The sequence below is a fragment of the Tenrec ecaudatus genome, chromosome 9 (assembly GCF_050624435.1).
Source record: "Tenrec ecaudatus isolate mTenEca1 chromosome 9, mTenEca1.hap1, whole genome shotgun sequence".
NCBI classification, from domain to species: Eukaryota; Metazoa; Chordata; class Mammalia; order Afrosoricida; family Tenrecidae; genus Tenrec; species Tenrec ecaudatus.
In genome coordinates this window covers 122743862-122760926 of record NC_134538.1, presented here as the reverse complement: position 1 = coordinate 122760926, position 17065 = coordinate 122743862, and the positions used below count along the sequence as shown (strand labels likewise).

General features: G+C 41.5%; 1 protein-coding gene across 1 annotated transcript in view; it reads left to right on the top strand.

The window, feature by feature from the left end:
• RELN (reelin) overlaps positions 1-17065 on the top strand; it is a 509976-nt gene that overhangs the window by 358467 nt on the left and 134444 nt on the right. Inside the window, exons 21-22 of the mRNA XM_075558514.1 lie at positions 13123-13315; positions 14228-14340. Of these exons, the coding sequence (XP_075414629.1) occupies positions 13123-13315; positions 14228-14340 (306 nt within the window). The remainder of the gene's footprint in view (positions 1-13122; positions 13316-14227; positions 14341-17065) is intronic.

Here is a 17065-nt window from a genome sequence, read left to right as displayed (position 1 = left end):
ACAAGATATCTAAAATCAATGGCCTGAGAGGGTAGAGGGAGGGTAGGTTGGAAAGGGGAAACCGATTACCAGGATATACATATGACTTCCTCCCTGGGGGACGAACAACAGAAAAGCGGGTGAAGGGAGACGTCGAACAGTGCAAGATATGACAAAATAATAATTTATAAATTATCAAGGGTTCATGAGGGAAGGGGAAGCTGGGAGGGAAGGGAAGAATGAGGAGCTGATGCCAGGGGCTTGGGTAGAGAGCGGATGTTTTGAGAATGATGAAGGCAATGAATGTACAAATGTGCTTTACACAATTGATGTATGTATGGATTGTGATAAGAGCTCCTAATAAAACTATTAAAAAGAATTATACAAGCCCCAGTAAAATGATTTTTTTAAAGAAAAGATATTTGCCATAAAAAATCATTGATCTTAAAAAAATAAAATAAAATCAATGGCAAGGAGGGAATAGAATGCCTGGTGGGATTTGACCAAGTGCAATGTAGCTGAGAGGAATTACTGAGAGCCAAATGAAAGTTGAACATGATAATACATTATAATGGGACAGTAGGAAAGTAAAAGGAAATAGAGGAAAGAAGTAGGAGGCAAAAGACATTTATAGAGTTATAAATATAGGCATATATATGTAATTATATTAATATATAATGATAGGGATATAGGTCTATGTACATATATTTATATGTTATATATCATGTTAGCAGATGGACATTGAGCCTCTACTCAAGTCCTCCCTCATCGCAAGAACACTTTGTTCTAATAACCTGGCATTCTGTCATGCTCACCTTCCCACCACAATCGCTGAAGTCAAAATGGGTGCTTAAGTAAATGCGGTGAAGAAAGCTGATGGTGCCTGGCTATTAGAAGATAGAGCATCTGAGGTCTTAAAGGCTTGAAGTTAAACAAGCCGTCATCTAGCAGGGAAGCAACAAAGATCATATGGAAGTAGCACATCAGCCTGTGTGATCATGAGGTGTTGACGTGATCAGGTATCAGGCATCAGAAGACCCAAAACAAATAATCATATCGATATGAACGAGGAGACCCAAAGCCCATCTGTAGACAAATTGGACATCCCTCACAGAAGGGTCACATGGAAGGGACGAGCCAGCCAGGGTGCATTATAGCACTGACAAAACACACAACATTCCTCTAGTTCTTTAATGCTTACCACCCTCACCCAGTCATGACCCCAGTTCTACCTTACAAATCCAGCTAGACCGGAGCACATACCCTAGCATAGATAAGAGCTCTCAACACATGGAATCCAGGACAGATAACCCCTCAGGAACAATAATGGGAGTGTGGAGAAAGTGGCAGGGAAAGGTGGAACTGATCACAATTGATTTATAATATCCGCCAACCCCGAGGGTGATGCACAACAGAAATGTGGGCGAAGGGACGCAGCAGACAATGTACGAAATGAAAAGAATAATAATTTATCAAATGGTCATGAAGGTGGGAAGGTGGGGAGGGAGGGAAAAAGAGGAGCTGATAGCAAGGGCTTAAGTAGAAACAAAATGTTTTGAAAATGATGATGGCAGCCTATGTACAAATGTGCTTAATACAATTGATGAATAAAAGCTGTAAGAGCCCACAATAAAATGATTTAGTCAACAAATAAAAAAGATCTCCTCGCTCAGTCTATTTTATCAAGAAATCTTTGATTATATTAGTTATAGGCTATTCTAATCGAGATGCCTTTTATGGTGAGGGTTTTGTTTTTCTCCAACAACCTTTAAATGTAAACAGTGGTGACAATCATGTTCTCCTACCCTATCGTCCCAATTATTAACGAGATTAAAAACTAAAAATAGCATAAGTTCACACTGTGACTAGCATTTCAGTGGCATCAGTAGGACACTAGTATAGTGAACACTGGGTAGGCAGGTGGTCTTGAGGACCAGAGACCTTTTAAGAAGCTCCTCAGAGGAGGCTTTGTGGGGTCAGGTAATAAAACTAGGACGTTTCAGCCATGGGAAGAGCTTTAGAAAGAGCTTTCTGAGGACAGGAAACTTTGGGGTGCATTGATCCCAAGAGTGACCAAGACATGTTCAAAGAGTAGGGGCGGCCAGTGCTGCTAGAGACCAGGTAGTGAGGAAGCAAATGTCAGGAATGGAGGCCAAAAGATGGGCAGGGGCCGGATCCCTTTGGGCCTCGTCGGCCCACAAATGCTGGCTTGATTCTGAAGCCCACCATCGTCATAACCGCGCTAACCCCGGCCTCCTTTAGGACATTAAATGTGATTGAGGAAAAATTTTCCAAGAAATTTTTACTTTTCTATTGAATCACGATCAGGCCAATTTATCTCCTCCATATGAAGCACGCCAAAAGCTACTGGTTGCAATTGGCTCCAGAGAGCATCTCATAAATGCCCCACCAGCGACCTTATCATAATGAGAAGTAAATTGTACACAACATTGCCCAGAAAATTACCTTTGATGGAAATCGTGCACGTGCAGCCACACGGCAGGGCTAAGTGCGGGCATCAAAACAGCGCTGACACAGTGGAGGACAGCTGGTCACTCTGGCTGTGCGTGCTCGCATATGAGAGAGAATGGCGTTTCTTTTCTATGTGTACATGTTTCTATTGCTGGAAAGTGTATTGAATTACAGGTAAAGCACTTTATTGAATAAGAAAGCTATGTTAAGGCACAATTCTGGGAACTGGAATGGGAATACAGTTTCAAGGAGAAAAGATACCAGAGCCCATGGATGTATTCTTAAAAAATAGATGCTGAACATCAAATCAAAGTGAAATTTACATCATCCTCTATATATTTATTTATGCATTTAATTGAACATTTATTGTAGTTTGGATAAAAGTTTCCAGGGAAAATTAGTTTCCCAGTCAACAATTTAGTCCCTCTTTGAATTTTATTTTACTTTTTCTTGAGGGAGACCACACATCTTTGCTGAATATTAGTGCCCAAGGAGGTCAAAGTTCAACTTGTCCATCAAAGGGGTGCTTTATAGACAGTGCTGGTGGCTGATGATGCTCTTGAGCAATCCAACTTGAAAGAGGTCTTTTGTTTCCAGATGTTTCGCCTTATTAGCAACTTCTGTCCTTCAAATAGAAGTCAGCGCCCCCCCCCCTTTTTTTAAATCATTTTATTGGGGTTCATACAACTCTTAACCACAATCCACACATACATCAATTGTGTAAAGCACACTTATACATTCGTTGCCCTCATCATTCTTGCTTTCTGCTTGGGTTCCTGGAATCAGCTCTTTGTTTTTCAGTTTCCATCCCCCTCCCTCCCCGCTTCCCCCTCCCTCATGAACCCTTGATAATTTATAAATGATTATTTTATCATATTTTACACTGCCAGGCATCTCCCTTCACCCACTTTTCTGTTGTCCACCCCCCAGGGAGGAGGTTATACGTAGATCCTTATAATCAGTTCCCTGTTTTCACCCCTCCTTCCCCCTTCCCTCCCAGTGTCACCACTCTCACCACTGATCCTGAGGTGTTCATCTGTCCTGGATTCCCTGTGTTTCCAGTTCCCATCTGCACCACTATGCATCCTCTGGTCTAATTTTAATGATGTAACTTTTACTTTTAAATCGAATTATCACATGTACCAGAAATTAAACCTTTTTAATAACTATTAACTTTTTTAATATACAAAAATCAGTTGTATTTCTTTATTTTTTTAATCATTTTATTGGGGGCTCATCGTACAACTCTTCCCACAATCCATACATGCATCCATTGTATCAAGCATATTTGTACATTTGTTGCCATCATCATTCTCAAAACATTTTCTGTCTGCTTGAACCCTTGGTATCAGCTCCTCATTTTTCCCCTCCCTCCCCGTTCTCCCGTCCCTCATGAACCCTTGATAATTTATAAATTATTATTATTTTGACATGTCTTACACTGTCCGACGTCTCCCTTTGCCTTCACCCTCTTTTCTGTTGTCCGTCCCCCAGGGAGGGCGTTATATGTAGATCCTTGTGATTGGTTCCCTCTTTCCACCCCACCCTCCCTCCACCCTCCCGTATCACCACTCTCGCCTCAGAATGGCCTTTTCTGGGCGGCAAAGTGGGAGATATAGTAGTAGTCTGTGTGGTTCTTGGGAAGCCTCAGCTGCTTGTTGTTATGGATATTAGCTCTTTGTTCTGGAACCTTCACGGAAAAGAGTAAGGAGATATAAAGCCGTAAACCAAGATGAGCGTTCTTAGAATTCCTTGTTTCCGGACATGGAAGTCGACCTGAATTAGCAGCCATTCAAAGCGGTCGGCCATCATAGACTATCTCCCCGAGTTTGTGCAATAGTCTCCCCGCCCAGCACTTTTAATACAACAAAGAGTCGGATCGCGATGCAAGCCCTGTATGTGTAGTTTCATGAATAGCTCACATCTGCTCAGATGAACTCCAGAGTTGCTGAGCATTTTGATTTAACACTTGGTGTGGCTGTGTGATAGCAGCAGCTGAATTTCTGTGCTTTGATCAAACCCTGAGAACAATATCCTTCCACCCGAGTCTGATGAATACGCTGAAGCCACTGCTTTCGTTGGTAGGGAGACGCTTACTTTGTGGAAGTCCAATCACAGCCACTATAGAAAACCATAAGAAATATAAATAATTGCCCAGTCCCCGTGGGCACCTTGAGCAGCACCGTAGGAGTTTTATTAACAACCACATGTGAGCAATCAGCTCTGGCTCTCTGATCTTCCCTGAACCGCAAAGGCGGTGTCGCGGTTGTGGAACAAGAGAGCGCATACTCTGGCGGTGGAGATGAGACTAGAGGAACACATTAACTCCTTTAATAAGGACATGAAAAATGCTCACTGCTCATTAAAATGAAACAACTTGGACGATGTCAAACTGTTCCCATTTTCTTAGCCAGTGAGTCAGAATAAAGCCCCTTTTAATGACCTTGTTTTTTCTACTGCTGTTGAGGAAGATATTGCACAAGATTCAGTGAGGATGCATTGCAAGGATGTGTCTCACAAACACTTGTTACGATGTTGACATTCAACTGATGGTATTGACCAACCATTTATCATAACCCTCTAGCCCGAAAACACATGATTAGTATTACTCGTTTAATGTAAAGCCTTTGGATCGCAGTATCTTTCTAAGTAATAACTCGTTAAGCATATTTAACCGTGTGAACCCTGCCCTTCAATGACCTTGTGTCTCTCCAGGGAGATTTTGAAATGTATACATGTTCTATACAAATGGCTGGCATCAAATTAATTATTGTTGGCTTTTCCCAGCTGTGAGTTCATTTGGTTCTCATTTTCTAACTCATGACTTTCCATGAGCATGGATTGTTGTTACTGAAACTGTTCTCCAGGGAAAGTTGGACAATTGCTTTTTCATTAGAAGAACTACAGTCAATTTGTTGTAAATCACTTTACAGCACGTCATCTTGAAGTACTTTTTCTCCAGTGGAGAAATAAATTGCTTTTAAACATTGTAGTAATTTCATTTCATCCAGGCACAGTATCTGAAACCAGACCTTTTGGCTAGTCCTTAATACTTCTTACGTTTTAAGATCACTGAGCTAATGAGTTTAACTGAGGTCTATTAACAATTGAACCTAAGGCTACTCGTGATACTTGTGGGATACTTACTTGTGGTGTTCAGTCCTGTCTGATGATCTAGATGCAACAGGTAGCACGGACACTGTCATCATAGTAGTTTGGGTTTCAAATGGTCTGTAACTGCGAAGGGATAGCTGCCGTTACACAGTCGAGTTGGCAGTGATTTTTCATAGTTACGGTGTAGTAGGAAGAAGACAACTTTGAGATCATGGACCTGAGTTGAAGTTCTGGACTGGTCGCTTGAATCTATGAAAATCAAAGCAAACATTATTAACTAATGAGATATTTTGAAGAGTATAATTTAAGAACATTGCATCGAAGTAACTGTACCAAGTAGAAAATCACTGCGCTTTATGACTAAGTAGTATACTAAGCCTCCATAATCATTCTGAGTCTTTTGAGAGAATTTACCAAGATTGTCTCTTTGAGATTTCCTTTTTAAAAGACCCTTGCCATATAACTTCTGAGCTAACCTCTCTGCCTTGCATGGGCCCATGGAAATCACGATCTTTACTTGACCTTACTCTCTGCAGCGTAGTCATACACCCAACACCCACCCCTAGTTAGGATTTATTCCATGAAATACTCTTTATTTGCTTTGATCTTGCTTAAAAGACTGTGGGAAAGATCTGCTCTTTGAGCTAACTGATCTTCATACATTGCTTTGGCCCTCTTCCAGCCAAAAGCTTACTGAAGCCAAGATGGTCATTTAAAATTGCAAATGCTGAACTATGTGAGATCCCAGTTTCGGGGACGATCACATCACTGGTCATTCTATAGTCTTGCCCCTGCCTGTTTCTGGACTTCGGCCGTAGTTAATTCACTCATCAAGGTTGACCGGCTAACCTCTGTCTCAGCATCGAGAGCTTCCAAACGATCTAAAAGCTATTGGGGCAAGATTCCCATGAACTTAATCCAAAGCTTCAATCATTTGGGAAGATGTCCTCTTGGATTTTGTTTAAAATTTTATAGTCACCCTGACTTCAAACATTTTCCAATAGCACAAAATGAGTTTTTAAAGGTGTCTTCACAAGACCAAGACAAGTGTATTACTGAGATGAGGTGCCTGCGTCTATCCACCGATTGCAGAGGCTGCTTGAACAGGTTCTGTTTCGAGTAACCCCAAGCATTTACAGGCTGGAACCCCGATACTTTTTTTTTAAACTTACCCATAGACATATTAGAGAGTGAAGGATTAGGTCTTGCTTATGCAATGGATAAAGTGGTTCTCTGATCCAAGACCAATATTTTGTTAATCTTTAGAGAGTTGATTTTTTATTTTGTTTGTTTTTCAAAGTGAGATTTTTCACACACAAAAAAAACCTTCCTTGGGACTAAGTAGTTGAGTGAAGTTTCAGAAATAAGAAAACAAACGGCCGTGGTTCTTGACAGCAACAGAAATCTATATTTGATCATTTAGAATAGATTCGGGTCTCCTTTGTCGAAATAGAAGTGTGGTCGGCTGAGAGGATTCCTTGCGGTGTTTCACAAAGACTCTTGGCAGACCTTTGTGACTTGGCCCTTCAAGTTGTATCTCTTCTCCTGTCCTGCTGCCTCTGTCTCTCCTCTCACCACACCCCTGCCCCACCCACAGCAGCCTCCGGCCGTCTCTCCAGCTCGCCCTGTGCTGTCTCCCCAGACTAGTTCGCATCGTAGTGCCTCTTCCTAGAGAGCTCTTTCGCTCCTCCTTTGGGGCACTGTACGGAGCCGCTCAGCTTTTCCAGGGACTGAAAAAGTCCAAGAACCAAGTAAAATACACGTTGTCTCAGAAATATAACAATATGGCAGAAGAAAAGTCATAAGTGTTAGTTATATCTACAAACACATGTCAACTTCACTTCTGAATGTAGTCATATTGAAAGCACTTTTTAGGTCAGATTCCTTGTGTTGTGAGAAATCATAGCTAAACATATGTTGAATAAATTACTTAATGAACCGAACCAAAACTTCAGACGCATTGCCATTGAGTCAACTCTGACTGCGCACGACCCTGCCGGCCAGGGTGGAACTGCCCTGGTGGGCTCCCAAGAGGGGCAGTCTTCATGGGAGCACAAAGCCTAGAGGTCCCTCCCTGGGAACTGCTGGTGACGTCAAGTGGCTGACCCCGAGGTGTACAGCCCAACACTAACCCTCTATGCCCCAGGGCCTCTTTTAATAAAAAGCAAGATGATAGAATCAATTTCCATTTTTAATTGAATTTTAATATATGGCTATAGAAAGGTGAGGTTTCCAAAATTATCGACATCCTACAAATTGGTGGTTATTTTTTTAAAAATAGTCCAGCTGAATTTAATTCGCTCTAAGTAGAACATAGAGCTGCACGTGGTTGCAGCGACCAGCGCCCTGCCGCAGTGTCCTAGCGCTGCGAGAAGGTGATAGCTGCAAGTGGCCTTCACAAACAGACTGTTCCGTGGACCAGAAGCCGAAATTCAGGTCGGTTCTAGGGAAAGACTTGAGCTGTGCTGGTTCTGGGAGAAGATCTCCTTTCAGCAACTGCGGGCTCAGCATTCTTTGGCTATCTCTGCCCGTGTGCTGTGGTTCTTCCCCCGCGTCTAGGGGGTTTTCAGATGTTGGGTCCGAAGGGCAATGCTTGTCTCCCAACTCTTCCTTTAGGTGTTCCTGAGGCTGCTCTCTTGCTGCTTGCTTTTGTCTTGCTTCTCTCTCTTAGGGAAGTAAAGGGTGGATGAACATCCCACCCTTGCCCTGCCTCATTAACATAACAAGTAGAAACGCATTCTCATTAAATTGGCATGATCTTGGCTAGCACACTCCCCAAAGGAACTGAAATCACCGCGGTAATGGCTAAAATGGTCAACATGTCACAAAGGGAGGGTAACCAGATCACAGAGGAGAAGACAGCCCCACAATACTGGAAATCATAGCCCAGCCAAGTTGGCATAAACGTTTTGGAGGAATAAACTTCAATCATGACAAGCACGTTTACAACTTCAAACTTGTGTGTGTGTGTGTTTTTTTGGGGGGGGGGGGAGGGCAGGAATCCTCCTGACAGCAAAGCATAACAACAAATTGTGGAGTTACATGTTTGCAACATGTATGGCAGACATGTTGCCTATGTGCCTCACCCTAAAGCAGCGGTTCTCAACCTGTGGGTCGCGACCTCTTTGGGGGTCAAACGACCCTTTCACAGGGATCACCCGATTCATAGCTAATAAAATTACAGTTATGAAGTAGCAATGAAAATAATTTTATGATTGGGGAGGGGGTTCACCACAACATGAGGAACTGTATTAAAGGGTCACAGCAGTAGGAAGGTTGAGAACCAATGCCCTAAAGAGAGAGAGAGAAGAAGAAAACTGCGTGTGGACTGATTCTAGAAGTAGAGAGACCCAAGTAACACTATGGTGTTACCTTTATCATGTTAGAGAACCTGCTAGACTGATCGGGGTAATACAGAACCTACTAGCATCAGAAAATGATGGGCCCTAATTTTTTTTAATTGGACAAGGTGCATGGAAAGATTACTCTCTAAAATCAACAACAAAAAAATAGGCAGTAGACATGGAAAGTTTAACTGCTATAGTAATCAGAGAACTATAGGTTAAAGGAATGCAGGCCTTAGCGTGGCTAAGATGAAAACTTCCTCATGTTCAATATTGGCAAGTAGTAAGAATTGGTACCACAGTCACTGTTAATGTTCTTGATAACTGTAACTTGGCTCAACCTTTTCAAAGGACAGCTGGGCAGTAACTGCTGTGTTTTCACGTGCACATTTGCTTTGACCAAGCAATTCTGCCTCTAGGAATTTAGCCTCAAGAAGTAATTGGACTAGTGTACAAAGCTGTGTAAGGATGTTTAGTGTTTATAAGAGTGACAAATGGAAGCAACCTACAAACCCTCCGTCATTGAGAGGGGCTGGAAACAGTGGCGCCGACAGTGGGCTCAGACGTAACGACAGCTGTGAGAGGGACGCAGAACCCGGCAGTGTTCGGTCTGTCATCCAGAGGATTGCCGTGTGCTGGAGTTGACTGGGAACACCTAACAGAGAGTCTTTAAAATGGCGAGGGCTTCCCATATTCTTGAATGTGGCAAGGAAATCGTTTTTGAGTCAGATTTATCGTGGTTTCATGATTTTTTTAAAGAAAGATATGTGTGAATATGAGTGTCTGTCCTTAGCCCTAGTGGCATAATGGTCTCCCCATTGAGCTTCTATCCACCAGGACAGCAGTTCAAACCCACCTGCTGCTTCTCAGAAGAAAGACGAGGCTCTGTGCTCCTATAGAGATGTAAAGTCTCAGAAACTCAAGGGTCGGCTCTTCTCTGCCCTGTAAGGTTGCCATGAGTTGGCATCAACTCGGTGGCAGTGAGTCTGTTTTGTTTCAAGTAAACATCTGCAGTTCTGCTCCCCACAGATGGTACATGTCAACGTTACGGCACAAGTACTTCCAGATATGTTTTCCTTATGCTTCAAAAAACAACCTCATAGGCGCTTCCAATCAGAACAACAATAATGTGAATTTGGTGAATACAAAATTGAATTCAATAAAAATATTTCCTGGAAAATAGGAGATTACGCAGAGGAGGGGGAGGTGGCAGAGCTGAGTAAGGTCTGCGTACAGGAGCCTTGAATAATAGGCTAGTGTCACCTCCTCTGCCAGCCTGGTGACAGAGCCCACAGCCTGGTAGAGGGCAGACACGAGGCATAGCAATGGAGACATGTTGTCTGTCCTAGGAGAGTTATCCCCTCATGACATCTTGTGCATAGATGCCAGAAGGTTTTTGTTGTTGTTGTTGTTGTTTTGCTTTTAATCATTCGTTTAATTTTTTAGGCTCTCTTACAACTTAACGTGACTCAAGTGGAGCCTCCTGATTCTCAATGCATTCTGTCACCAGAATTTCTCTCCAAACTGTAGGCATGGACTCTTCTTCACTATTCCTGTAACAAGGAAGAAGTTCAGCTTTCTCTTTGTCTTTATGAACAGATCTCATAGGGCCCTGGTCACCTAGTGGTTATGAGTTGGGCTGTGAACCCAGTAGGTGCTCCACAAGAGAAAGAACAGTCACCGTCTCAGCTACCCACAGGGGCAGTCCTGCCCTGCCCTACAGGGTCACTGTGAGTGGGCACCAATGGCAGCAGAGTTTTTGGAGATAGGTATCTTGACTTAAAACAGGAGTAGTTTTGTTTTTTTTTTAAAAATAATTTTATTGGGGGCTCTTCCACAATCCATCCATCCATCCATCCATCCATCCATCCATCCATCCATCTATCCATCCATCCATCCATTGTGTCAATCACATTTGTACATATGTTGCCATCATCATTTTCTTTTTTTTTTTTGTTTATTTTTATTTTTTTTTTCAAGTGAAATATTTTATTTTTCAGATTTTTTTTTAAACAATTTATTAGGGGCTCATACAACTCTTATCACAGTCCATGCATATACATACATCAATTGTATAAAGCACATCTGTACATTCTTTGCCCTAATCATTTTCTCTTGTTTTCTCTTCTTTTCTTTTCTTTTCTTTTTTTTTTTTTACATTTTTTTTTCTTCTTTTACATTTTATTAGGGACTCCAACAACTCTTACCACAATCCATACATATACATACATCAGTTGTACAAAGCACACCCATACACTCCCTGTCCCAATCACTCTCAAGGCATTTGCTCTTCACCTAAGCCCCTTGCATCAGGTCCTCCTTTTTTCCCCCCCTCCCTCCCTTTTCCCCCCTCCCTCATATGCCCTTGGTAATTTATACCTCGTTATTTTGTCATATCTTGCCCTATTCGGGGTCTCCCTTCCCCCCTTCTCTGCTGTCCCTCTCCCAGGGAAGAGGTCACATGTGGCTCCTTGTAATCAGTTCCCCCTTTCCAACCCACTCACCCTCCACTCTCCCAGCATCGTCCCTCACGCCCTTGGTCCTGGAGGTATCATCCACCCTGGATTCCCTGTATCTCCAACCCTCCTATGTACCAGTGTACAGCCTCTGTCCTATCCAACCCTGCAAGGTAGAATTCGGATCATGGTAGTTGGGGGGAGGAAGCATCCAGGATCTGGGGGAAAGCTGTGTTCTTCATCGATACTACCTCACACCCTAATTAACCCATCTCCTCTCCTAAGCCCCTCTGTGAGGGGATCTCCATTGGCTGACACTTGGGCCTTGGGTCTCCACTCTGCACTTCCCCCTTCATTTAATATAATATATATATACACATACATATATACATATACACATAAATACAAAACAGGAGTAGTTTTATAAAGTCAAGGATGCAGACTGAAATAATCTGCCCCCCCCAAAAAAAAAACCAACTCCAGGTGAGTAGGAAATCAAGGTATTTCAAAGAAAAATGCAGACCTTTCCATCAGCCGTGAATAAATTAACAGTCAAGTGAGTCTGTCTTGTGACTGGTCTGGGACTGAAGCACGGAAATCTTGTCTTGTGTTACTTGGCTTCAGGCTAAGGCATAGAGACAGGTGCCCTTTAGAACCTTGAAGCCAGGCGGGCTGATTAGTTATAAATGCAGTCAGCTGGAGGTTAGAACAAAGTGGCAACAAGACTGACTGTGACATCAAGAAAGGTAAACCAGTGTATTTCCTTCTGGTAATATAAAGTTTTCGGATAGGTCGGCCAGGGCTAGGGAGCTGCTTAACAAGGCCCTCGGGGACTCAAGTACTGCAGTGGACCAACCAAGGTGCGAACACACCTTGACTATTTGACACGGTGGCTGCCATGCAGCTGTGTCCGTAGCTGAATCTCTGAGAGGCGATAACCTCTATGAGCAGTTTTCTCTTGAAAAGAAGTAAGAAACCTGCCTTCAAGGAATTTTCAAGGATATTGAACTCAGTAGAGACCCAGTCAAATAAATGTGGGATTTAGTCAATTAGGCACAACCACTGAATCTACATTAGGATTTGTTTTTTAAGTACTTGTGTGTGAATGGGAAGGACCATTTGGAAAACAAAGAAAAAGCAAGGAGAAATTTTAAATCATCTTGTTTCCTACCAGCAAACACAACCACTATTAACTTCCTATCAAACATCCTTTTACATCTTTTCTTAACTGCATCACCGTGTGCAGTACCTTTGTGAAGCTTAGATAATCAAATACCTTTTATCGTGATCATATTACCACCATAAAGTATTCAAACTCTAGGTAAATACTTTGTTCGTGGCCACAGCAATTTATTCCAGGCTCCCCTTTGCCTGCAGTTTGCCACCAGGCTTGATGCCGATTACTATGAGACGTAACCCTGCAGTAGGCATATTTTATAAACTATGAATTCAGGATTTTTTTAGTAGACTAGATTCCCAGAAGTAATATTACAAAAACAAAAAGGAATGGTGATACTCATCAGCAGGATGTGAGCATCAATTTTCAGACATACTCTAAATATTATAAACAACTGCCTCTTTGGTAGGCAGATCATTTAGAATCACATTTATTAGATTGACTAAAGGCCATCTAGAATATAGAAAAGTGTATGTAGGCAAAATGAAATTATTTGGTACATGTTTTAAGTGAAAACTTCCCTCTCTTTCTAAGGCATGGCTGATTTGAATGTTCTGATTTCCGCCTCTGTCTCTTTCAGTTTTACAGGAGATTCCAAGCTAGCCTCAAGCATGCGCTATGTGGAAACCCAGTCGATGCAGATCGGAGCATCCTACATGATTCAGTTCAGTCTGGTGATGGGATGTGGGCAGAGATACACACCGCACATGGACAACCAGGTGAAACTGGAGTATTCGACCAACCATGGCCTCACCTGGCACCTGGTTCAGGAAGTAAGTCTGTTTCCTTTAAAACTCCAGCTGGGCAACATCTTTTGACATGCTAGGCAAAGAAATTGCTGTTCTAGCCCTTTAGATGGTTAGGAAGGAATGATGCTAATTGACATGATGTAAGTAGAATCGGAACGAGATGACAAGAATACCACATTTTCTTTACTGCCCCAAACCCAACCCCACTGCCAGCTAGTCAATTCCTGCTCCTCAGGCCCTCTATAGGGTCCCTGAGAAGCTTGGGCTTTCTCCCACAGACCCCCCAGTGAGTTTAAACTGCCAATCCTTGCGTTAGCTGTCTGAGAGAGGCCTAACCCACAGCACTACCCAGGTTCCTTACCTGGTGCCACAGGAATATGACATTTAAAAGCAAGTGGCTAAACAATATTGGAAACATGAAAGAAAGGAGATGACTCGAGACTGATGTTTTAAATACTATTTTTTTCAAACTCTTTCTCTATAAACATGCCTATGCCTCTCTTCTTAGGAACAGTAAGCCTGTCGTGAATATCCTATCTCCTGGTTTAAGAAAAAGCAAAAAGAACTATCTAGCGATATCTTGGTATAAAAGTGTAGGATTAATCTGATATGGCAGTAAAGACATAAACGCCAGTTATTGAATCATTTGAACAAATGTTAACAAAAGGGGCTGAAATTGGAATTGATTTATTTCTGATTTTATCCATGAGAATTAGGAGACTCTTCATGTTATTGTGGAATCTTGTTTGCATTTCCCCCAAATATTTCAGCTTCATAGGAAGAAAAATCAAGGTTTGTTTCTCTATGGCAGGTGGTTGGAATTCGGGCAGAGAAGTCTCCAAGGGCTTTTTCGGGTGGCTTGGTGGGTGGGTGGGTAAATATGCTGAGCCTGGGGCACTGGAAGCTGAGCTGGACTCTGGCCTGTCTCCCTCTTAGGAATGCCTTCCGAGTATGCCGAGTTGTCAGGAATTTACCTCAGCCAGCATCTACCACGCCAGTGAATTCACACAGTGGAGAAGAGTCACAGTGCTCCTTCCCCAGAAAACTTGGTGAGAGAGTTTTTAAATATGCCTCTTCCTTCAATGGTCACTGTCTCCGTTTCCATGGCTTGACTATCGGGAAACATTCAACACCACAACAAGCTTTTGTTTTTTTCTTCTAAAGGTCTAGATCTTGCTTTTATAACTGAAGATTTATGAAAAATTGCGTTTCTAAAAACATTTAGAAGTTAGGTTTCAGAAGTTTCTTAGCTGCTTCTGGCTTCCCTTTTTCTTTCTGTGAGAGAATTCGATGACTCAATCCCTCTGGATTTCAAGAATCAAAAAGAATGACAGACACGGGAATTGGTAAAATTCCACCTTAACCCAGTTTTGTTTGCAAGGCAGCTTTTTATGTCACAAGCTTTTCCTGGATGCTCTTCCATGGGTGTTTCTCTGGTGACAGCCAGAGACTGAGCAGAGGGCTCCGCTAACCAGGGGAAAGGTGACATTTGGTAGGATGAGAGAGAACCACCCTGCCTCCCACCATGTGATCTGTGTCAGTCTCGTCTGGAGTCCGATGGATTCTTTCATGCACTGTGTGGAAATAGAGCCCAGAGGAGAGAACGGAGTCAGGGAAGCCCGAAGGAGGCCAATGCCAAGGTTAGACAGTAGATGGGGTGCCCTGCCCTCTTACTGTAGCAAAGGAGATGGTCTTCATTTTTGAAGTAAAATTTTAATTACATGCAACTTCCTGGTGGACGAAGAAAGAGAAGATACAAAACAATTATTTCTAGCTTGGAGACTCTAGGTGACCGGTGGCCCCACTGACTGGGCTGGGAAAGGCTTGGGGAGGAATGTTTGGAGGGAGGAAATGAGGCTTCCACTTTTGTGGTGTGACATTTGAGAGAATTATCTGTTTACTCAAGCAGAAATATCAAGAAGACAGATTGACTTGAGACATGAAACGGGATCTACGGGTAGTATTTGAAGACCTGGGACAAACCGATCTTACCTAACAAAGAGCTTTGACTAGAAATTAGGACTGGGTTCTCAGAACAGCCCTCCCAGAAATTAAGGAGCCACGTGATTTTGACAACTCACAGCCTTTTCACGAGATCTCCGTAGTAAAATGAAGAGGTTTAGGTAGATCAACCTCAGGGTCCTTCAAAATTCAAGAATTGTAAAATCCTGTGATTTGTGCAGAAGATCCCAAAGAGATTAATTTTATTTTTCTGTGAGTTCCAAGAGTAAAAGAGAAAACAAATAAATTATTCTGAGGTTAGTTTTATATAAAAGACTCTACCGTAAAAAATTGGTAGATAATCTAGAATATTAGTTTTACAATTCCTTTAACAGATTAGACTATTGCATTGTGTAAGAATTCTTCTGTGTTATTTTTAAGGATGTATCATTATATCCATTGGGATAAAATGCTTGAAATTTGATTTCCACACACTTTTTATAACCAGCTTAGTCATTTCCTAGAGATTCAATTAATGCTTTGTCTAATAAGTTGCTACTTTCTCTGACATCCTATTTTTATGTCTACTGCTGAGACTGTAGTTGGAACTTTAATGTTAATTACATTCCTGACACCTATGATCAGAATTATGAAAAACAGCACCTCAAACGATTAAAATACTAGCCATACTGGGTACAGGGCTCCAGCACTTCATCCATTCTTTCTCCGTTAAATATGCTTTTACTCACTGCCGTCGAGTCGGCTCCAACCCAGCGACCCTACAGGACAGCATAGAACTCTCTCTGTGGGTTTATGAGCCTGTACTCTTTATGGGACTAGTGAAGCCTCATCTTTATCCTGTGGAGCAGCTAGTGGATTTGAACTGCTGACCAGGCTATAGCAGCCCAACATATAACCGCTATACCATCTGGGATCTATCCATTGAATATAGTTCCCCATTATTTAATGATATTAGTTTGTGTTCATTAACATGTAATATACATTTTGAAAAATTATTATAGTAATACAAATAATTGATAGTTTCACCCCCAGAAACATTGTTAACGCTTATGTTTTCCTTGTTGAAGTTTACTTTATAGCCAAGAAAAACTGCCTTGTTAAAAGAATCTTTAAGGTCATTTGGTACTCAAATGTATTGTTGCAGTGTTATTTCTTAGTTCAAAAGATGCCACACTATGTTGAAATTTTGGTACAGTTTCAAATGGTCATTTCTTATCAGTATTAATTAGATGCTTGAGAGAAAATATACTAACCCTTAAACTCTTTATTACCAACAGAGTGCCTTCTGTGTAGTAGATGTGCTTATTAACTGTTGAGTTAAATTAAGTTTTAATTCATACTACTACAATGAACTGAAGAGTTGTTTTATTACAAAGCATATTTTTTTCAAACAAACAAAAATCTAAGTGATTTTCCCCTATTCCTTGTACTTACTTGTAACTTAAAAAGAAAATTAATTCTGCTTTTCCAAGTTTCCTTTAATCCTGGGAAGAGGAAATGAAAATATTTTTAAAAAACAAAACCTTAGTAGGATTGTATTTTTAATATTACTACTGATTAATTCATGAATTAAATATCATTGCTCTATTAAATATGTATATGCATGTATTAAAGTGGTGATTGTCACTTTTTTTATTAAGAATATTTAAGATCTCTGCTCTAAAGATAAAGTACATTTATTCTTTTATACATTCTGGTAACTTTATCACTTAAGCTTATTTCACACTTTTATAAATGATAGTTTGACTCAAGGAGGGAATATAGCTTAGTTCCAACTCTTCTCTAATGTTCTGCTTAGATTCAAACATATGC